This window comes from Gymnoscopelus braueri (assembly GCF_963280865.1).
Source record: "Gymnoscopelus braueri genome assembly, chromosome: 8".
Taxonomy (NCBI): Eukaryota; Metazoa; Chordata; class Actinopteri; order Myctophiformes; family Myctophidae; genus Gymnoscopelus; species Gymnoscopelus braueri.
This window is the reverse complement of record NC_137609.1, coordinates 3696313-3719526: the sequence shown is the minus strand read 5'-3', so window position 1 is coordinate 3719526 and position 23214 is coordinate 3696313. Positions and strand designations below refer to the sequence as shown.

General features: G+C 42.2%; 2 protein-coding genes across 2 annotated transcripts; one reads left to right on the top strand and one right to left on the bottom strand.

The window, feature by feature from the left end:
- Nucleotides 1-325: 325 nt before the first annotated feature.
- LOC308090033 (ubiquitin carboxyl-terminal hydrolase 48-like) lies at nucleotides 326-3484 on the top strand (the record flags this gene model as incomplete). Its single annotated transcript, XM_080435059.1, has 1 exon — nucleotides 326-3484. The coding sequence occupies one exon, from the start codon at nucleotides 326-328 to the stop codon at nucleotides 3482-3484; it is 3159 nt and encodes a 1052-aa protein (XP_080291185.1).
- Nucleotides 3485-12250: 8766 nt separating this feature from the next.
- LOC308091211 (microfibrillar-associated protein 3-like) lies at nucleotides 12251-22946 on the bottom strand. The gene is made up of 6 exons (XM_080436653.1): nucleotides 22906-22946; nucleotides 21502-21641; nucleotides 20568-20767; nucleotides 18808-18943; nucleotides 17550-17814; nucleotides 12251-14572 (listed from the first exon to the last, which is right to left on the bottom strand). Exons 2-6 carry the CDS (start codon nucleotides 21594-21596, stop codon nucleotides 14252-14254), a joined length of 1017 nt encoding a protein of 338 aa, XP_080292779.1. The 5' UTR covers nucleotides 21597-21641; nucleotides 22906-22946; the 3' UTR covers nucleotides 12251-14251.
- Between the last annotated feature and the right edge of the window lie 268 nt (nucleotides 22947-23214).

The following is a 23214-nucleotide window of genomic DNA, read 5'->3' as shown; positions in this document are numbered from 1 at the left end:
GCTTATATGCCTGAACTGGACAGACTAAATTGATAGCAGCTGCATCCATAGCATCTAAAATTTTAATCAGTAGTCCATAATCGCCCGCATTTGATTAAAAATTACCATTGCAATTTAGGCAGACGCTCTTATCCAGTGATTTACAAGTGCAACGGAATAAGCAGAATGGTATTACGTTTGTGATAATTTAGCTGAAGTTCGTTTGTGATCGTTCATCGTTAGTCATAGTTAGCCTGTTGGCGAAAAACGTGAAAGCAGGACTTCAGAAAAACAATCGTAACCGTTAACGACTGCTCCCCATATTTAGGTTTTGTCTCGAGGTTCCATGGCGCCGCGTGTACAGCTGGGCAAAGCGGCGTGGAGTTGGGTTGAAAGCGTGACGCCAGAGTACATCGGTGAGGAACACATCGAGCTGGCGTATCGTGTCAACACCCCGGCCTGCAGGAGAGGAATCTGCAGGAGGAACTGCAAGGGAAACCCCAACTGCCTCGTGGGAATTGGTGAGCAGGCGTGGCTGGGAGAGATCGATGACTACATCGATGACCCAAATTCGGAGCGCCGGGATAAGAACGCGTTTGTGGGTCTGACAAATCTGGGTGCGACGTGCTATGTCAACGCCTTCCTGCAGGTGTGGTTCCACAACCTGGAGTTGCGCAGGAGCCTCTACCGGTGCAACAGCGCTCGAGCGCAGGAGCAAAATGATGACGACTCGGTCTACGAGCCTCAGTCCATCTCGGAACACCTCCAGTTTCTGTTTGCACTGCTGCAGAACAGCAACCGACGCCACATCGACCCATCTGGGCTGGTTAAGGCTCTGGGACTGGACACAGGGCTACAGCAGGACGCCCAGGAGTTCTCCAAGCTCTTCCTGACTCTGCTGGAGGACTCTCTGGCCAAGCAGAAGGACCCCAGCCTGCAGAAGGTCATCCAGAACCAGTTCTGCGGAGAGTTCTCCTACGTCACCGCGTGCGACCGGTGTGGCCGGGTCTCGCCGCTGCCGTCTACGTTTTACGAGCTGGAGCTGAACATCCAGGGCCTCAAGAACCTCACCGAATGTGTGAGCGAGTTCCTCAAGGAGGAGAAGCTGGACAGGGACAACCGCTACTTCTGCGAGAGCTGTCAGAGCAAACAGAACGCCACCAGGCGCATTAAACTCCACAGCCTGCCGCCCATCCTCAACCTGCAGCTCATGCGCTTCGTCTTCGACCGACAAACGGGCCACAAGAAGAAGCTCAACACATACATCACCTTCCCGGAGATGCTGGACATGGGGCCTTTCCTGGAGGGGAAAGAAGACCAGAGGTGCCTTTACGAGCTGAGCACCGTGCTGATCCACCGCGTGGTGACTGCCTACTCGGGCCACTACATCGCACACGTCAAGGACGTGCGAACTGGCGACTGGTACAAGTTCAACGACGACGAGACAGAAAAGATGGAGGGTAAGGCGCTCCATCTGGGCGTCAAAGAGGACCTCACGTCGCAGTCCAAACAGACACGAAAACCCAGGTGTAATAAAGGCTATCACTGCTCCAGGAACGCCTACATGCTGGTCTACAAGGTCCTGGAGGAGCAGAACACGGACCCGTCCCGGACCGACGCCAAGGTACCGGCTTTCCTGCAGCGGCTGGTGGACCGAGACAACCACAAGTTTGAGGAGCAGTGTGTCAAGATGGCCGACAAGAGGAAGCAGAACGTGGACAACTGGAAGGAGGTGAAGGAGCTCTACAAGCTTTTGCCCGCGGCGGACGGCCAGCCGTACGAGTTTGTTCCTCTGGACTGGTTGAGGATGTGGATGGACGAATCCGCCACCACGACGGAGATTGACAACTCACCCTTTCTGTGCTCTCACGGCAAGCTGCACCCTGACAAGGTGGGGGAGGTGAAGAGGGTCTCCCTGCCAGTGGCCCAGCTCCTTTACGACCGCTACGGCGGAGGGACCAGTCTGAATGCCTCGTCATTGTGTAAGGAGTGTGTGGTGGAGCTGTGCAGGGTGCTCAAACTGAAGAAACAGCTCATCGAGGACTTCAAGGAAGTGTCGAACATGGTCAATTGCACACACAGCGGTGAGGGTTTCTGGGTAGGGACGGCGTCCCTGCGCGCCGGGCGACAGCTGGCTCTGAAGCAGCTGGAGGACGAGCAGGAGATGAAGCGCGACGACAGACGGAACAACGGACGTGGAACGCGCGGCATCAGCAGCAAAGAGTACGGGCCGCACCTCCCAGAAGGCAACGACAGCGAGGAAGAGACGAGGACATTCAACGAGGACGTCCTCTGCAATCACGGAACTCTGAGCACCCTGGCCAACGAACGGAGGCTGGTGCCGTCGGAGGCGTGGTCCACGCTGAGGGCTTACTTCCCCAGAGCTCCTGAGTTCAGCCAGTGGCATCAGCCCTGCTCCCGCTGCTTCAGTCTGGAGCAAGAGCAAAAGACGATGGCCTCCAAGCAGAAGAACCAACTAATCGACCTGTTTAAGGAGAAGAACCGGCCCAGGCTCACCAGCTGGCCTCGGTGTACGGAAGTACTGTACATAATCCCTCCGTGTTTTGTGGCCGAGTGGCGTAAATTCATAAGAAAGCCCACAAAGTCTCCTCCAGTGTTGAGTGTGGACAACAGCCTGCTGCTGTGTCCCCACGGCGGCTTCAAGTTCACCTATGACTCCCTGGTCAACGGAGACGCTCAACACGTCACCCTGCTCTGGCCCGACGAATGGGAGGCGGTCAACAGACTCTTCACAGTGGACCAACCGCTCTCCATCCACCGCTCCCGCCAATCCACACCCGCCGACCGCGCCCCCCCGCCGCAGTACAGCACGCGCCCCGAGCTGTGCTGGGAGTGTCGCGAGGGTTTCCTGGTCCAGAGGCAGAGAGATCTGAGGGAGTACGCCCAGGCTACCATCTACATCCGCAAGATCAAGATGACAAAGCAGGAGGCCGCCGATTCAGAGCCCAACACCGCGGAGCAGAACGGCAGCGGCTCAGACGTAGAGGAGGAGAGGGGCGAGACGCCAAAGAGGGACGAGTCCGGAGAAACCGGAGGTGCAGATTTCAGCAAGTCAGTGGACATTGTCAAACGCCTGAAACTTAACAACGGCGCTACCGGCGTCACGGCGGGTCCCGCCCCCCACTTAACATCCAACAACAACAACGGCATCAAGACAACGGAAGCTGTCAGGAGAAGAAGCACGAGGAACAGGAACCTCGCTGACCAGAAGGCGCTCACCGTCTCGGCCAATCAGACGCTGAGGGAGCTCAAGATACAGATCATGACCGCTTTCTCTGTGGCTCCGTTTGACCAGAACCTGTCCGTCAACGGACAGCGTCTGACGGACAACTCGGCCACGCTGGGCAGCCTGGGGGTCACGCCCAGCAGCACCATCGTTCTGACGGTGGACGAACCCGTCGCAGATTACGCAGCGATGGACAATCTTTACCAGGTAGGGATGCCTGAAGAGGGGTTTAAAGGTACCGGGCTTCTGGGATATTGAGGGAAAACAGCGGAATCTGCCAATGCTTTGTCAATGTAAATGCGTGGATTCACGCTCTTGCGCATCTTTCCGCTTGTCGCGCACATGTTGCGTTTATGCGCTCTATGCTGCTTTTCCTCCTCTTTCCAATCGGGTGAGTTGAAGGCGGACCGTCCCAAGACTCAGGAAGCGACATGGTGCTTGCGATAGAGCAACTGCTTGTAGCTGTTGCATGGGAGGGTCCTGAAAGTGAGTGACAGGTGGGTCACGCCGCGCACAACCTGCGTTGAACAGCGGCCGCCCATGTTTTGGTGGGACCGCGCGCGCCCTTAGGTAATAGTTGCTGTTGGGTGGGAAAACTATTTACAATTACAATTAGGGAATTTAGCAAACGCACTTTATCTAGAGCGATTACAATAAGCAAGGTAAACAGTTGTCTAGGACAGTGGTTCTCAAACTTTTTCATGTCAGGGACCCCCAAATTGACACATATTAGCCCGCGGACCCCCATTTGAAAAGATACGCCAGGGACCCCCATAAGAGAAGATTTTTTACGGCTCTAGCAGTGATTCTCAACCATTTTAATTTCAAGGACCCCCAGTAATTTTACTCTGAGATTGTACAAATGGAACCAAATGGACCCTGTCAGGGTCCATATGGTTCCATTTGTACACTCTCAGAGTTACAGACCCACAAGGGTCTATTTGGTTCCTATCCATCATCCCCCCCCCCCACAAGGACCCCACTTTGAGAACCATTGGTCTATGATCATAGAACCAAGAACCTAGCATCAGTCTAAGCAGTATACCAAAAAAAAGATCTGTACCATGAAACTATAAAAACTATAGGATGCCAGGTCAACGAATGAACCTGGCATCTGTCTAAATAACATGCTATCTAAATGACATTTTAACCTGCAGGACTGCTTGGTCGTCAAGTCTAGGTCAAGTGCTACGGGCCAAGGTGGAGTCTTCAGATTAAACTGTTCCTTTTTTATTATTATTTTTAAAAAGTGATTTAAAATAGTGAAAATAGCCAGTCTAGGCTTGTAGATCTGCTATTTTCATAGGTTTTGTGAGACACTCTTGTATGATGAAAAAGGGCATTCATTTATGGAAAATAAAAATATAATAATTTATAAAAAATACATGAAGGAAAAGTATATGAAGGAAATATGAAGTGCTGTCAGTTTCTGCCTGACAGCAATGCTATCCTTGAATAGGACGTACGTTGGGAGGGTTTTAAAAGTTTTTATTTCATTTGAATTCTTTACATGGAATTAAATAATGTAAAAACTGTAGGTCATGGACTATAAATTCAGATTGTAAATGATTAAAAAAAAATTCTACTGGTGCTTTCTTGGCCCACATATTCCTTACAACTCCAGTAGTTTGTTTGTATGCCCACCCGACTGCCCGTCCTCGGTAGTGAAGTGTTGAGTCTTAAAGGGATAGTTCACCCAAAAAAATTCTATCGATTAATCACCCCATGGAGACTTGAATTAATGGATTTTTTTTTGTCGCATTCCTAAGCCAATCATTTAATGACCAGCGGACCGGTAGGTAGCGGTTCCGGTAGAAGACACAAAGGAGACTCTTTGTGTCTCTTACCGGAACCACTGCCGGTCATCAAATGATTGGCTTAGGAATGCGACAAAAAAAAGAAAATATCCATGAATTCAAGTCTCCATGGGGTAACTAATAGAAAAAAAGTAATTTTGGGGGTGAACCACCCCTTAAATCCACCCTGATGACCACAGTAACATTTGTTGGGTGAAGCTAATTTGAAAAGTTCAACTGAGAAACTGACAGAGAAGCACACACACACACACACACGCACACGCACACGCACACACACACACACACACACACACACACACACACACACACACACACACACACACACACACACACACACACTAAAATGGCTTTGTTCAATATAGGACCTTTAATGAACAATTAGTATTTTGTAAATCATATTTGATGTCATGCAATTATGTTATCCTACCATTTGTCAGCTTCTATGAATCAAGGCTTTCCTCAAAATACCTAAAAATTTAACAAAAACATTTTGTAAAATGCTAAAACTACTCATGCAACAAAAATCAAACTGAAAAAGTAAATTAAAACTAAAACAAATTCATTATTTCAAGCTTTAATGAATGACTCAACAGAACCATTAATAATTTACTGTAATAGCGTTATACAGAACCAAGATGCACAGTGCAGATAAACAAGGGATTAATGTCATAACATTATGCACTGAAACTGAAACTGAAACTGAAACAAGATGTAACTGCACACTAGTCTTCATAGCTAGTTCTGGTGGATATTAATATTGATGCACTGAAGACCATGGTGCATGCAGTGGTGTAAAGTAACTACAGTAAGTACATGTACTCAAGTACTGTACTTAAGTACAATTTTGAGGTATCTTTTACTTTACTGGAGTATTTCCAATTTTCTGTACTTTACTTCTCCACTACATCTCAGAGCCAAATATTGTACTTTTACTCCACTACAATTATTTTAAAACTTTAGCAGATAGCAGATCTACAAGCTCACAATGCGTCGCGATGCGACGCGTTGTGAGCTTGTAGATCTGCTATTTTCAAACATTTTAGTACTTTTACTTTTGGTACTTTAAGTACATTTTGATACCAATACTTTTGTACTTTTACTCAAGTAAATTTTTAATTCCTGACTTTTACTTGTAACAGAGTATTTCTATATTGCAGTATTGATACTTTTGCTTAAGTACAATATCGGAGTACTTTTTCCACCACTGGGTGCATGTATTATCCCCTTTGGTACACTGTATAAGTCTGATCAAATATAATAAACACAATGACCGTCTTGTCTCAGCACTAAGAGCAGTGCTATGACATCTCTATCAGATGTATAGCTTCATTGGTCCTTGTGCCAGAGTGCAGTGGTGGAATAAGTACTCAATTGCTTTACTTAAGTCAGTCAAAGTATCAATACTGCAATGTAGAAATACTTTGTTAAGTAAAAGTAAAAGTAAGTAAAAGTCTGGAATTCAAAATTGACTTGAATGAAAGTACAAAAGTATTGGCATCAAAATGTACTTATAGTAACAAAAGTAAAAGTACTCATTATGCAGAATGTCCCATTTCAAGTTTTCAAAATCTTTTGAAAATAGCAGATCTACAAGCTCACAATGCGTCGCATCGCAACGCATTGTGAGATCAGCTATCAAATGGCTGAAATGTATACAGAGCTGAAATGGTTAATGCAGGTTTTGTAATAATAATCTAAATCTGCAAAGTAACTAGTAACTAAAGTTTTCAAATAAATGTAGTGGAGTAAAAGTACAATATGTGGAACCGAGATGTGGAGTAGAAGTAAAAGTATTGGAAATTGGAAATACTCAAGTAAAGTACATATACCTCAGAATTGTACTTAAGTATGGTACTTGAGTAAAAGTACTTAGTTACTTTCCACCACTGCCACAGTGCATTAGAGTGGCCGTAGCTGCATGGTTAGAGAGCCCGCCTGGGAAGGGGAACCAAACGTCCCCGGTTGGACTCCAAACCTCAGCAGTGTGTCGAGGTCTTGGTCAGGGACCCCTCGACACTGCTGTAGAATCATTGTAAACAATGACACCTCCTCCCTACAGTTTTGTGTAATGCCCATAATTACACAATATTCCTTGTAGTGTTACTTACAAGGAAGTCATTACAAGGAATTAAGGAAATGCATTAATTTTAACCCATTGTGTCATTTTTAAATTTCTTTGGGCTATTTTCTTTGAAAAATCATGATTTTTTTTGCAAATCTTTGAAAATATAATATTTGAATATAACATTTTTAACTAAAATCTTTGCTTCTGGGGGATTCTACAAATGTCTTCTAAATCCAACAGTTCTTTTGGGGGAATAACGTATGTTTCTAAATCCAACAGTTATTTTGGGGGAAAAACGTATGTTTCTATATCAGTGGTCCCCAAAATAATTTCATGTCAAGGACCCCCAAAATTATATGTATTTGGCTGCGCACCCCCGTCTCAAAATATGTTGTTCCAGGGACCCCCAGAAGCAAAGATTTGAGTAAAAAATGTTTGCTTTAAAAATACATTCAATGATTTGCAAAAACTCTTCACGATTTTTCAAAAGATTGCAGATCTACAAGCTCATAGCTTGTATATTTGCTATTTTTGAATAGCCAAAGAAATCAAAAAATGACACAGATGCGTTCTCGGTCTAAATTGGTTCATTCAAATGCATTGTAGTACCTAGAAAAGCGCTCTATGAATAACATAACAGTTGATGTTGCTATACACATTCATTAGTAATGCCAACCCATCTGGGGTCTTTTTTTGTGTAGAGATGTGTATGAGTACTTTAATTCTTGTTGCTGTAGGGCAGTGCGGTGTAAAGTGTCTATGTACTCAAGTGCTGTACTTAAGTACAATTTTGAGGTATTTTTTTTACTTTACTTCTATTTTGACTACTCTTCAGTATTTACAATTCAATGTTTTTGCTTCTACCCCTCTACATCTCAGAGGAAAATATTGCACTTTTACTCCACTACAACTATATGAAAACTTTAGTTACTAGTTACTTTGTAGATTTTGATTATTACAAAACACATTAACCACTTCAGCCCTATATATACCGGCCATTTGAAGATCTACAAGTACTTGTACTTGGTCTGCTCTTTTTTCCCTCTACACCAGCGCTACTCAACCCGCGGCCCGAACGCAGCGTCTTGGCGGCCCCCTCATGGCGGCCCCCTCATTTTTTTAAATTTTTAAGCACAGGATAAAAATATACATTTCCGTTCAAATATATGGGTTGCTAAAACATTTTTCAAAAACAAACAGACAGACATACATACAGGTGCGTCAATTGTTACAGGTATAATGCATAGTTTTCTATGCATTTCGGGTTTTTGGGGGGTTTGACCCCCACATTTTTCCGGCCGCGCGGCTTTGCCGCGCGCCCAGGATAGGTGTCCCTTATTTCAATCTCTGGGAGTTGGCAACCCTAACCTTGCCATACCTTAGCTTTGGCTGAACTGATGCCACTGGACATACACACAAAATAAACTGGTACAGTGAAAAGAATATGATGTCAAAATGTACATTTTCTTGTGTGTTACAAAATCGAAAAATCCAAAATAGGACCGTCATTTTTATGGCGGCCCCTTGGACTTTTGGTATTTTGCTGAGTGGCCCCTGAGCCATCTTAAGTTGAGTAGCCCTGCTCTACACCAAACCTGTTGGCCAAACATAGCCGATCTACAGCTTGTAGCTTGTAGATCTGCTATCTTTTGGCAAATGTTCCCCTCAGAATATTTATGCAGCGCTCGGGTGGCGCAGTGGTAAAGTCCCTGCCCACCACCACGGAGGTTGTGGGGTTCGAATCCACCGTGGTACATCCGGCTTTGTCGAGCGTCTACACAAACACAATGGACCCTTCGCTAAGCCCCACCCACTCCCCTTTGTGACTGGTGGTGCGAAGTTAGTCACACCCAGACCTGGCAAGCTTTGCTTCTCACCCATTGACTTGCATGTTAAATGATGGCTTTTCCCCTTAAAAATAATCGATCATTTCAGGAGCAAGAGCTTCAAAATCTCTTCTAAATCTAGTCAACAAGGCCTGCAGTAGGCTATGCACTGGACAAATGTGCATGACATTATTTCAATAAACTAAAAACATGGGAAATGTTAGAGGGAGTAATAGCCATGGATACACGACGGTCGACTGTCACGACCGTCATTGATGAACTTCAACCTGGTGTTTGCACTTTCTCCATTTATGGCCCGTACATCTACATAAACGTTCATATTTCAAATATAAAGTGCTTATCCCATGGCCGTGGATGTTACATTTATGTACGGGCTCTCAGAAGTACCCGTATCATCCGTATTGTTCAATAAAAAGCATTTTAATCTGATCGGTGGCCATTTTCTCCATGCGCTTTCAACTGAGCGACCCTATCGGTTTGTAGGTGTATTGCACTCTGATACATTATGAGAAAATGGCCACTGATCGGATTAAAATGCTTTTTATTGAACAATACAGAATATACGGGTACTTTTGAGAGTCCCGCGCATAATTTTAACATCCGTGGCCATGGGGTAAGCAGCACTTTATATTTGAAATCTGAACGTTTATATAGATGTACGGACCGTAAATGGAGAAAGTGCAAACACCAGGTTAAAGTTGATCCATGACTGTAACAGGAGTTTTCATGTACCGCAGGGTAAGATTGATTGATGTAGTTTATTTAGTAAGACATGAGAATAGTACATGACAGTACATAACAGTACATGGAAGTAGACTGCAGCAGCAGTTAATAAATAGATGAACAAATGAATTAATATACTTTAACGTGCGGAATACCGAAACAGGCAGCGCTGTGATTCTGAATTTTGTTACGATTACGGTGATTAGTAGCCTATTATTGACACCACCTGGGCGAGTGAGTCGTGTCGTGTAACTTTCCTGACTTTAAGCTGTGTATGTGTTAAACACACCCGGACCCGGTCTAAGTGCAGATTTCAGCTTGGGAAAAGCAGCCTCCAACGGGTTTGGGTACGTGGTTCATAGTCACCATTGCGTTATCGTGGTATTCCTATTCTTGCTATTATGTTGCAAATGATTGTGTGTGTCCGGGCGAAATAACATTGACAGCTATGGCAGGTGACGAAAGCTTGCCAGACCTATGCCAGGCTAACAACGGTTGCTAAGCTGGCATTGGACAATCGCTTCTGGGGTGGGGTTTAGCGAAGGGTCCATTGGCCCGTGTTCGGGGGATGGAAGACGGGCGGTGAGGGTGATACTGGTCACTGCACGTACTCCTAGGGCTGGGGCGGCACCTGTCAGCGGGGAGTGTTGGGCGGGAGGAGTAGGACGAAGGCTCTACGTCCTCCTGGTGGGGGCTCCTCACTGGCAGGTGAGTCAGTAGGATACAAAAGCAGTGACAACACAGCAATGTGTGGGGAGGAATTAATTGGCATAACAACTAAATTAAAATTAAAATTAAAAAATATATATTGGCTACTCTAAATAAAAAATAAAAATAAAAAAAGAATACTGATGCTAGGGTTCATGTGATTAATGTAAAAAAAAAAAAGAGAAAGAAAAACACAAAGATTTGGCAACCCCCACTGTAGTAATTAGTCCCGGACCCCTGTTGAAGACCCATGGCTTAATGGAAATGAAGCATTAATACACATCTTACAGTAAAAATAACACAATCCAATTATATCAATGTGGCAAAAAACTAAACAAAAAAACTCCAGAAATGAGTACAATCATCCATTTGGCTGGAACCGAAACAATTCAAGTAAACAGCACTTGGTTTATTATAGTAAACATGAACACGTCTAATCTCACAACAGCAGCGGATTCAGAGTACCACAGTAGATGTATTACATAATATGGCATATATATATAGAGAGATAGAGCTGTCCCCATCATAGTCCAACGATTGATTAATCGGCAGAGTTTGGTCTTAGTTGCTCTACCTTTGATTGTCTACGTAAAAAATGAAAGTGCCCCGGATTAGCACCAATATGCTCTCTACGCGCAGCAGCCATATTGGAAAGAAATTGGGCCTCTTCCTTACTTCCTTGGTGTTACCAGTGATATAATTAAGGCTATGTTCCATTTAGTTTAGCGGTGGTTCTCCAAAAAAAAATTCAAGGACCCCCATAACAGTAAGAGTGTACAAATGGATTTGGTCCCATTTGGAGGAAAACATGAGGGTCCCTGGACCAGTGTGCCAACATGCACAATATCAGCACCCTGACTCGGTTTGCCCTGAATCAATCTGGGATCCCAAGTCAAATAAAAAGGAAAAAGAGCGCCCCCAGCGTTTTTCACTTTTGCATTTGACTCTGAATCTGTTCTTGAGAGATTAGACCAGAATGGAGCAGAGCCTTCATTATAATCGATAACACCCATGAAGGAAGTAAGGAAGAGATATGGCTGCTCTGCATAGAGCCTATTTGTCAACAGCTACCAATAATAGAACATAATCGATAGTGGGATCTAAATCGATAAAAATTAACGATCCCCTAGGGTTGCCAACTGTCCCTTGAAATACAGAATTGTCCCTTACATCTTACAAGTTCAAACAGCTACAGTACATATATTATAATATAGGTTTTAACCACTTCTTAAACCCTCTAGACTTAGTATACTGGACCTGAGTTGTCTCTGTACTTGGACGCTTTTTTCTGACTGCACCAAATCTCTTTGCTAAAAAATAAACGATTTACAAGCTCAGCTTGTTCAGTAAACTGAACATACAGTATACAGTGAGATTTGATCTTTTTCTAGGCGTCCCTTATTTTTCTTAGAAATAAGGGACGCCCGGCCGGATGTATCTTATAGAATTTCAGGTAGTTGGCAACCGTACCCCATCCCTTGTAAGACATATAGGAGCGCTCCTTCTCCCATCGGCTCAGCATCGCATTTCAGATTTCAGATGAATCCATTGAGACCGGGGAGCGCATCTGTGTCATTTTAAGATTTATTTGGCTATTCAAAAAATAGCAGATCTACCGCGCTATGAGCTTGTAGATCTGCTATTGTTTTGAAAAATCGTGAACATTTGTGCAAATCTTTAAATATATATATTTGTAAGTCAAATCTTTTCTACAAATGTCTTCTAAATCCTTTTTTTTAAACTCATGTTGCTATATATATCAGTGGTTCTCAAACTTTTTTCATGTCAAGGACCCCCAAAATTATATGTATCTGGCCGCGAACCCCCCCCCCACCCCCCATCTCAAAATATTTTGTTCCAGGGACCCCCAAAAAAACTGTGCTACGCTATGAGCTTGTAGATCTGCTATTTTTTAATAGCCAAATAAATAAATAAAAGATGACAGAGATGCGTCCCCGGATTGAATGGGTAACAGATCTCCACTCCCTACCCAAACTCAAAACTAACCCCAGAAGAATGGCTGACCTCAAAATACACGTGAACTCCGTGAACGCCTCCTTTCTCTGTACATATACCTTTTGATGCAACTGAGTTTTATTACAATACGTAGTGTATTGTATTGTATTGTATAGTGTATTGTTGTATATATTGTATTGTATTGTATAGTTGTGTATTGCATTATATTATATAGTTTATTGTATTATATTGTATAGTATAGTATATTGTCACTGTCGGACAGAAATCTCCATATTTATTTTCAACTTTAATTTTTTTCGTAAATTAATGCCCTACTTGCACAAAAGTAGTGAAAATAGCAGATCTACAAACTCACAACTCCTCACATTTATTAAAATAATAATAATTAAAAAAAAGGAAGGTTTTGGACTTCCACCCCACAGCGACAATATTATGTATTACTGATGAATTGAGTACAATGGACCACAATGGCCCCTGGAGCTTTTTGTGTTATCCTTCTACCTGTACTGTTAACACACATGTTAACCCTTTAAGACCGGGCACGCATCTGTGTCATTTTAAGATTTATTTGGCTATTAAAAAATTGCAGATATACAAGTTCATAGCGAGGCACTCTGTGCCGCGCTATGAGCTATGAGCTTGTATATCTGCTTTTTTTTTAAATCTTGGATTTCTTTTGCAAATCTTTGAATATATATATTTTTAAAGCGAACATTTTTAACTCAAATCTTTGCTTCTGGGGGTCCCTGGAAAAACATATTTTGAGATGGGGGTCAGTGGCCAAATTCATATAATTTTGGGGGTCCTTGACATGAAAGTTTGAGAACCACTGATATAACAACATAAGTAAAACAGAAAAGAAGAACAAAATAAAAAACCTGTTAGGATTTAGGGCGCGCTCCCACCAAAACATGGTCGGCTAGCGTTAAACGGTAGTGACGCGCCTGTCACTCACTTTCAGGACCCTCCCCGTAGCCCGCACCGCCTTCTGCCTTGAGCACCATGTTGCTTCCTGAGTCTTTGGACGGTCCGCCTTCGACTCACCCGATTGGACAGAGTGGGGAAATCAGCTCCTGCCTCCAGCAGTTTTATGCTTCAAATGGACAAGTCGTGTAGAGCGGATAAACGCACGGTCTGCGCGACAGGTGGAAAGATCCGCTCATGCGTGAATCCACGCATTTACATTGACAAAGCATTGGCAGATTCTGCCCCAGAGGTAAAATAAAAGTGCGGTGGGTCGGCTAGAAACATGGTCGGCTAGCATTAAACGCAGGTTGTGCGCGGCCACAGTTTTTTGCAGCCAGCGGATTCTAAAAAACGGGAGTGACGCGCCTGTCACTCACTTTCAGGACCTTCCCCGTAGCCCGCACCGCCTTCTGCCTTGAGCACCATGGTGCTTCCTGAGTATTGCGACGGTCCGCCTTCGACTCACCCGATTGGACAGAGGAGGAAAATCAGCTCCTGCCTCCAGCAGTTTTATGCTTCAAATGGACAAGTCATGTAGAGCGGATAAACGCACGGTCTGCGCGACAGGCGGAAAGATCCGCTCTTGCGTGAATCCACGCATTTACATTGACAAAGCATTGGCAGATTCTGCCCCAGAGGTAAAATAAAAGTGCGGTGGGAGCACGCCCTTAGAAGACATGTGTAGAATCCCCAGAAGCAAAGATTTGAGTTAAAATGTTTGCTTTGAAAAAATTATAATATATATATTCAAAGATTTGCACACATTTTAATTTTTTTTCTAAAATAGCAGATCTACAATGAGCTTGTAGATCTGCTATTTTTGAACAACCAAAGAAATCTAAAAATGACACACAGATGCGTTCCCGGTCTTAATGGGATAATAGGCTAAAGTATTCAATCAATCAATCAATCAATCAATCAATCAACACTCCTCCTTCCTGTGCTCTTCAGCTCCTGGCCCAGCGGACGAGGAGGAGGAGGAAGTGCTGAGGGTCATGAGGGTCATGGGGGTCTCGACGTGGACAGAGACCTCCACAGCCACGCTGCTTCCAGGGTCCGGCGGACCGATGGCCTTCATCATCGCCTCCTGCTCGTCCTCCTCCCCCCGCCACGCCTCCCCAGAGGATGGGGAGGCCACGGCCCCGCAGGTCAGGAGGTTTAGGGGAGGCATCGGGGGCAGGGGGATGCTCCTGGCCAGCTCCTCGATGTAGCGCGCCACCTCCAGGGTCTTGAACTGGGTCACCTGTAGCAAAAAGTAACAAAAGTAAAAGTACTCATTATGCAGAATGTCCCGTTTCACAAGGTATCATATTATGTGTAAGTATTAAAATCTTTTGAAAATAGCAGATCTACAAGCTCACAACGTGTTTTTAAATAACACGTTTTTAAATAATTGTAGTGGAGTAATAGTACAATATTTGCCTCTTTAGTGGAGTAGAAGTAAAAGTATTGCAAATTGGAAATACTCCAAAATTGTACTTAAGTACAATACTTGAGTAAATATACTTAGTTACTTTCCACCACTGGATATGAATTGATATGGATTTGGCTGAAGGCCAGACCCCCCCCCCCCTCGTTTTGCTGGGGACCCCCTGGAATACCCTCAAGGACTCCCAGTGATGATCACATTTTTTACTTGAATAAAAGTATCAATACCACAATGTAGAAATACTCTGTTAGGGCGCGCTCCCACCAACACATGGTCGTCTAGCGTTAAACGCAGGTTGTGCGCGGCCACAGTTTTTTGCAGCCAGCGGACTCTAAAAAACGGGAGTGACGCACCTGTCACTCACTTTCAGGACCCTCCCCGTAGCACCATGTTGCTTCCTGAGTCTTGGGACGGTCCGCCTTCGACTCACCCGATTGGACAGAGGGGGAAAATCAGCTCCTGCCTCCAGCAGTTTTCTGCTTCAAATGGACAAGTCGTGTAGAGCGGATAAACGCACGGTCTGCGCGACATGCGGAAAGATCCGCTCTTGCGTGAATCCACGCATTTACATTGACAAAGCATTGGCAGATTCTGCCCCAGAGGTAAAATAAAAGTGCGGTGGGAGCACGGCCTTACAAGAAAAAGTCCTGTATGCAAAATTTACTTGAGTGAAAGTATAAAAGTGTTGGCATCAAAATGTACTTAAAGTACCAAAAGTAAAAGTACTCATTATGTAGAATGTCCAAAATTGTTCAAAATTGATAAAAAACATATTTTTAAAATAGCAGATCTACAAGCTCGTAGATCGGATATTTTCAAATAGCCAAATATAAGGATGAATTGGTTAATGTATGAAGTAATAAAATATCTACAAAGTAACTAGCAAATAGTGTTTTAAAAAAAATTGTAGTGCAGTAAAAAGTACAATATTTGCCTCTGAGATGTAGTGGAGTAGAAGTGGAGTAAAAGCACTGAAAATGCATAATACTCCAGTAAAGTAAAAAAAAATCCTCAAATGTGTACTTAAGTACAGTACTTGAGTACATGCACTTAGTTACTTTACACCACTGAGGACCCCTGGGGCTCTGAGGACCACACTTTGAGAACCAGTGTGCTAACGGCATATACATCCTACCAACCTAGTCGTGTGTTGAAATGTAAGGATTTAGTCAAACTAAAAACCCTACAGATATTGCTTAGAGCAGTGGTTGTCAAACATTTTAACCCATTAAGACCGGGAACGCATCTGTGTCTTTCTTTGGCTATTCAAAAATAGCAGATATACAAGCTCATAGCTTGTATATCTACAAGCTCATAGCGCGGCACCGAGTGCTATGAGCTTGTAGATCTGCTATTTTTGGAAAAAACTTGGAAAATGTGAGCTAATCTTTTTTAACTCAAATCTTTGCTTCTGGGGATTCTACGAATGTCTTCCAAAATAGTTTCTATATCAGTTGTTCTCAAACTTGATCATAATTGTCAAGGACCCCCAAAATTATATGTATTTGGCCACGGACCCCCATATCAAAATATTTTGTTCCAGGGACCCCCCAGAAGCAAAGATTTTAGATAAAAATGTTAGCTTAAAAAGAATATATATTTATATATATTCACAGATTTGCACACATTCTCACAGTTTTTCAAAAATAGCAGATCTACAAGCTCAATGAGCTTGTAGATCTGCTATTTTTGAATAGCCAAAGTATAAAATAATGCTTTTTTAGCTCAAATAAAAAAATTACACAGATGTGTTCCTGGTCTTAATGCGTTAATGTCAAGGACCCCCATCTGAAAAGATTTCATGCCCCCCCCTTCCAAAATATGCGTTGTTAAAATATTATTTTTATATTAGTCTTTGTCACGTGTTGTGAGCTGGTAGATCTGCTATTTACAAATATCCAATGTATATAGGGGTTAAAATGGTTAAACTTTTTTATTTGAACTAATTAATATGAACTAATCCGGACCCCACTTGAAGTACAATTTTGAGGTATTTTTACTTAACCGGAGTATTTCCAATTTTCCATACTTTTACTTCTACTCCATTACATCTCAGAGGCAATTGTACTTTTACTCCACTACAATTATTTTAAAACTTTAGTTACTAGTTACTTTGTAGATTCTTTATTATTATTACAAAACATACATTACCCACTTCAGCCCTATATACATTTCGGCTATTTGAAAATAGCCAATCTGCTAATTTCAAAAGAACATTTTATTAGGCCTGACCTCGATTATTCGAATAGTCGACTAATCAGTCGAGGGGAGTCTGAGTCGACTGCCAATCTCTTAGTCGATTTTCTTTTTTGTATTATTCGACTGAAAGATAGGCCTAATTTGTTATACTAATTAACGAATAGTTTACCAAAAATAGGATATACATCATGATTTATTGGGAGAAACCAAGCAGGTATATCCTACAGCCCAAATGGAATGTTCCTCTATTGCATAACTTTTTTTTTGCATGATTTGACTGAGAGATTGGCAGCCAATCTCAGTCGAATCATGCCAAAAAGTCGACTCTAGACAACATTTGGCCAATCAGATTCGACTATAGAAATCCTTAGTCGGGGACAGGCCTACATTTTGTACATTTGAAAACTTGTGAAATGGGAAATTCTGCACAATCAGTACTTTCTACTTTTGGTACTTTAAGTACATTTTGATGCCAATACGTTTTTTTTTAAACTTTTACTGGACTTTTTACTTTCTTCTTCTTCATTGCAGTATCGATACTTTTACTAAAGTAAAAATTGTGACCACTGGGTTAGCGGCTATAGCGTTGTACCTTGGCGAGCTCCAGCGTCTTGGCGGAGGTGAGGATGGGGATCCTCTTGGCCAGCTCGAAGGCCTTCTGCAGCTTCTCCACGCCCTCCGTGCGGAAGAAGTCGTTGACGGCGCGCTCCGTCTCCTTCAGGTGGCCGCCCATTGTGCAGAGGCGCGACAGGCCGAGCGACATCGTGACGGCGAACGTCACCAGGCACACCGTCACGTAGTAGAGGCCCAGGCCGCCACCGTCCGTGTACGCCACGCGCACAACCACCGCATAGTAGCTGTGGTGAGAGGCATGGTTCGTTAGCGTTAGCGTGTTTCAACGACAAAGGCAGTTCAATGTGCTTTACCCAACACATAGAGCCAGTGTTGATTTCGTCGACTGAAACTATGACGGAAAACGTTCGTCGACTACCTTTTTTCACTGATGAAAACGAAATAAAAACTAAGCTACAACTAAGACTAAATATTGACAATTTCGTCAACGAATAAAAACTAGACTAAAATGTTAGTGAGGGACTAGTGGAGAAGAGATCCAGTAGAACTAAAAGACAATTCATTTTATGTTTGGTTGCACTCAAGTGTTGCATTCTGAAAATAGCAGATCTACAAGCTCACAACGTGTGGCGCTGCGACGCGTTGTGAGCTTGTAGATCTGCTATTTTCAGCATGCAACCAAATGTAAAATCAGGCATTACGATGCCATCAAGGCACCGCCAAAATACATTTTAGTCGAGTAAATCAACTGTAGATTTAGTCGACTATAATCTTACGATATTTAGTTGACTAAAACTAGACAAAAACTAAAACATTTCAGACTTAGTATTGGTATCAAAATATACTTAAAGTCCTAAAAGTAAAAGTACTCATTGTGCAGAATGTCACAAGTTTTCAAATGTATAAAATGTCTAAAAATCTTTTGAAAATAGCAGATCTACAAGCTCACAATGCGTTGCATCGCGACGCATTGTGAGCTTGTAGATCGGCTATTTTCAAATGGACGAAATGCATATAGGGCTGAAGAGGTTAATGTATATTTTATAATAATAATCTAAATCTAGAAAGTAACTAGTAACTAAAGTTTTCAAATAATTGTAGTGGAGTAAAAGTACAATATTTGCCTCAAGAGATGTAGTGGAGTAGATGTGAAAGTAGTGAAAACTGGAAATACTCCAGTAAAGTAAAGAATACCTCAAAATTACTTAAATAAGTACAGTACTTTTAAATGTACTTAGTTACTTTGCACCACTGGATTCCAGGGACAGAAAGCTGACCTGTGGTTGGAGGCGCGCTGCTCTGAGTCGTTGGACGGCCGGGTCAGCGAGGCCACGCAGGTGTAGCGTCCGCGGTCCTCAAAGGACACGGCGGTGATGTTGAGGACCCCCTGATCCTGGACCTGCCACTTCCCACCTTTTGATTGATTGAAGTACTTTATTTAGTAAGACATGGGAACAGTACATGGAGGTACAGTTAACAATACAAGGTCCTCTAAACTAGATCGCTCATAAAAGCACAATGGCTTATTTAAAATGAGATCCCCACGCACTCAAATCATGATGACATTTAAGAAAACAGACAGATATACACTACTATGCAGAACGTCATACAATCAACTTACAGGTTACTGGTATGAAAAACAAGAAATATGTACAATAAACAGTTCCACCTGGACGAGGAGAACCAAACAAGACAGATTCCAAGGACTTGTTCACGCCAGGACTGTTTGGTTTGTTTAATCCATTTAGACCGGGAACGCATCTCTGTCATTTTAGATTTATTTTGGCAATTAAAAAATTGCAGATATACAAGCTCATAGCGCGGCACAGAGTGCCGCGCTATGAGCTTGTATACATATATATATAGCTTGTTGATCTGCTATTTCTTTTAAATCGTGATTTTTTTTTGCAAATATTTGTAAAATATGTTGTTCCAGGGAGGGACCCCCCAGAAGCAAAGATTTGAGTAACAAATGTTCGCTTTAAAAATATATATATACAAAGATTTGCACACATTTTCAAGATTTTTCAAAAATAGCAGATTACGGTACAGAGTGTATGACCTTGTAGGTCTGCTATTTTTTTTTTATCATGAAAATTTGTGCAAATCTTTGAATATATATTTTTCAAAGCGAACATTTTTAACTCAAATCTTTGCTTCTGGGGGATTTTACAAATGTCTTCTAAATCCTAACAGCTTTTTAAAAAGACTTATGTCTTATCAGTGGTGCTCAAACGTTTTCATGTCAAGGACCCCCAAAATTATATGTATTTGGCCGCGGACCTCCATCTGAAATATTTTGTTCCAGGGACCCCCCAGAAGAAAAGATTTGAGTTACAAATGTTCGCTTTAGAAAAATATATATTCAAAGATTTGCACACATTTTCAAGATTTTTCAAAAATATCTGATCTACAAGCTCATAGCGCGGCACTCTGTGCCGTGCTATGAGCTTGTATATTCCCGGTCTTAATGGGTTAAAAAGGGACCATGGTCCGCTTCTTCGTTGGGAGAGGTGTGAGCGTGCATTCAAACTCCAAACTCCGGTGTGGATCGACCAAGAGGACCATGGTCCTACTGAAAAGTCTGAATCACGGTTCGGTTCGTTGCAGGTCAATCAGACTTTATAGAGCAGTGGTTCTCAAACGTTTTCATGTCAAGGACCCCCAAAATGATATGTATTTGGCCGCGGACCCCCATCTCAAAATATTTTGTTCCAGGGACCCCCCAGAGGCAAAGATTTGAGTAACAAATGTTCGCTTAAAAAAATATTATATTCAAAGGTTTACACATTTTCAAGATTTTTCAAAAATAGCAGATCTACAAGCTCATAGCGTGGTGCCACACTATGAGCTTGTAGATCTGCTAGTTTTCCTATATATTTCTTATGAATGGCAGGGTGGCAAAAAACAAGCAAACTAAATTGATAGTCATGTTGGCATGGATGTATTGAGTGTCTGTCGTGTTCAGGTAATGTTTTGCCTCCATTTTACAAACAGAAAAAGGTTGTCTATGTAAGGTTTGAGATAGTTTGTTTACCTCCACTCTTCTCTTCCAGGTCGCGACCTTTAGGGTCAAACCAGCGGAAGTGGTCGTGCTCTCCGCTCACATTGCACTGGATGAGGACGTTGGCTCCTTCCTTCACCACCATCTTCCTCGCAACCGGGAGACTGGGCCCACTGGGCAGACTGGGCAGACTGGGCAGACTGGACACACGCTCCAATGACACAGAGCCATTCCTACACACATATATATAGTGGTGGAAAAAGTACTCAATTTGTTTTACTTCAGTAAAAGTTTCAATTCTGCAATATAGTTACACTCTAAGTAAAAGTCCGGAATTCAAAATGTACTTGAGTAAAAGTACAAAATTATTGGCATTTGGCATCAAAATGTAGTTAAAGTACCAGAAGTAAAAGTACTCATTATGCAGAATGTCCCATTTCAGTTTTCAAATCTATAAAAATCTTTTGAAAATAGCAGATCTACAAGCTCACAATGCATCGCATTGGTGGAAAAAGTACTTAAATGTTTTACTTAAGTAAAAGTTTCAATACTGCAATGTAGAAGTACTAAAATGTTTAAAAATAGCAGATCGACAAGCTCACAACGCGACATAGCTTGTAGATCTGCTATTTTCAAATAGCCTTGGTATAAAATCAGGCTAAAGTGTTTTATAAATGTTTTATAATGTAATAATATATATCTGTAAAGTAACTAGTAACTCAAGTTATCAAATAATTGTAGTGGAGTAAAAGTACAATATTTGCCTCTGAGATGTAGTGGAGTAGAAGTAAAAGTACAGACAATTGGAAATGCTCCAATAAAGTAAAAGTACCTAAAAGAGTACAGTACTTGAGTAAATGTACTTAGTTACTTTACACCACTGACAAGATACCTTAAAAATATACAAAGAAACGACTGACGGTGACCAGGGCGGTTATGAAATTAATAATTGTGACAGGAGGCCTACCGGTTCGGGGCAGGTCCGACCGCCGCAGTTCGTCCACACAGGACGGATATATAAAGTAGAAGGACGTTTCTCGGCAGCCGTTTGCTTAGCAGCATGTTGGAAGTCTCAACTAAAGGTTCATGTCTTAGTGCCGGACAAACCTGTCAGACAGGAAAAGAAACAGGTCGTCACGTTCGACATTCTACTTCTATTGCGTCGTCTTACGTGACAGTGAAAACAAGAAAACAGACCATTACTGCATGTAATCAACAAACTGTACTATAAAAACTCGTCTAACTTTGGCCAAATTGTCAAATAATATAAGAAAGAGGCAAAATTGTGAAAATAGCAGATCTCACAGCTTGTAGATCTGCTATTTTCACAATATTTATCTGTGGAACCGAGTCAAACTAAATGTAATGCCTCAACTCCTACAATTCCAAGTGCTTGTCAGGGTGGGGGGTCCCCTGTTAAAATACGATTATTTAGGGAGGTCTCCAGTTCAAATATGATTATCTAGGGGGGGTCCCCAGTTCAAATATGATTATCTAGGGGGGTCACGGCCTGAAAAGGTTGAGAAACTATAGCAATGATCACTATCACAATATAGAGCTATTTAACACTGTTACTGAACAAACACTATAGCAATGATTACTATCTTAATATAGAGCTATGTATCACTTATTTTAATCAAAAATATCACCCAGCACCTTTAAATGAACAGTTGTTACTGTGCACCTGTTGGGTCATGTTGTACCTTTTTACCTGAAATCCTCACTGTTAATCAGTGGTGGAGAAAGTACTCACATGTTTTACTTACAGTAAGTAAAAGTATCAATACTGCAATGTAGAAATACTCCGGAAAAAGTCCGGAATTAAAAATTCACTTGAGTAAAAGAAGAAAAGTATTGGTATCAAAATGTACTTAAAGTACAAAAGTATAAAGTACTCATTATGCAGGATGTCCCATTTCACAAGTTTTTATGAAAATAGCAGATCTACAAGCTCACAATGCGTCGCGATGTGAGCTTGTAGATCTGCTATTTTCAAATGGTTGAAATGTATATAGGGCTGAAGTGGGTATTGAAAGGACAATATTTGCCTCTGAGATGTAGTGGAGTAAAAGTAAAAGTATTGAAAATTAGAAATACTCCAGTAAAGTACAAATACCTCAAAATTGTACTTAAGTACATGTACTTAATTACTTTCCACCACTGGCTGTTAATGTATCCATTTGTAGACAATTTGGTTACATTTGCATCCTCTCAGAATTACATTAACCTGTGCACCTGTTACTTTCAGTGTTAGCAAATAAACCTGTGGAATTACATTACAATATACACTAAATATGATGATATTAAAGCTAATAGACAGGATTACTTCATATTAAAGTAATGACAAGCAATAGAAGGGTCATTTATTTACCTTTCTGTCGGAGTGGTTGTGATTCAGGCTGTGACTGCAGCCTGCAGTACTTCCTTAACTCACGTCACCACTCACCAAGTTTTCAAGCCTGGTTTCTATTCACTACTCCGTGCTCACATCTGGTCTAAAGCCCGCCTACCGTATCCGGTCATTTCAACAGTCACATATACAAACATGGAGACAATTTCCGTATCCGCTATAAACCGGATGTGCAACGTGCCGAAGTTAAATTGATCGGTACTTCCTTGTTTCTCATCAATGGGCGTGGTGGAAAGCTGTAAATAATATTTAAAAGACAACAGCTAGTCC

Bases quoted from the DNA above. Each gene is read 5' to 3' on its own strand.
- LOC308091211 (XM_080436653.1), bottom strand. From the start codon at position 21,596: ATGCTGCTAAGCAAACGGCTGCCGAGAAACGTCCTTCTACTTTATATA. The intron at 17,815-18,807 runs GTCAGCTTTCTG...CTCTCACCACAG, and splicing joins CAGCGCGCCTCCAACCACAG to CTACTATGCGGTGGTTGTGC. The intron at 14,573-17,549 runs GTACAACGCTAT...TTTTTGCTACAG, and splicing joins AGACGCTGGAGCTCGCCAAG to GTGACCCAGTTCAAGACCCT.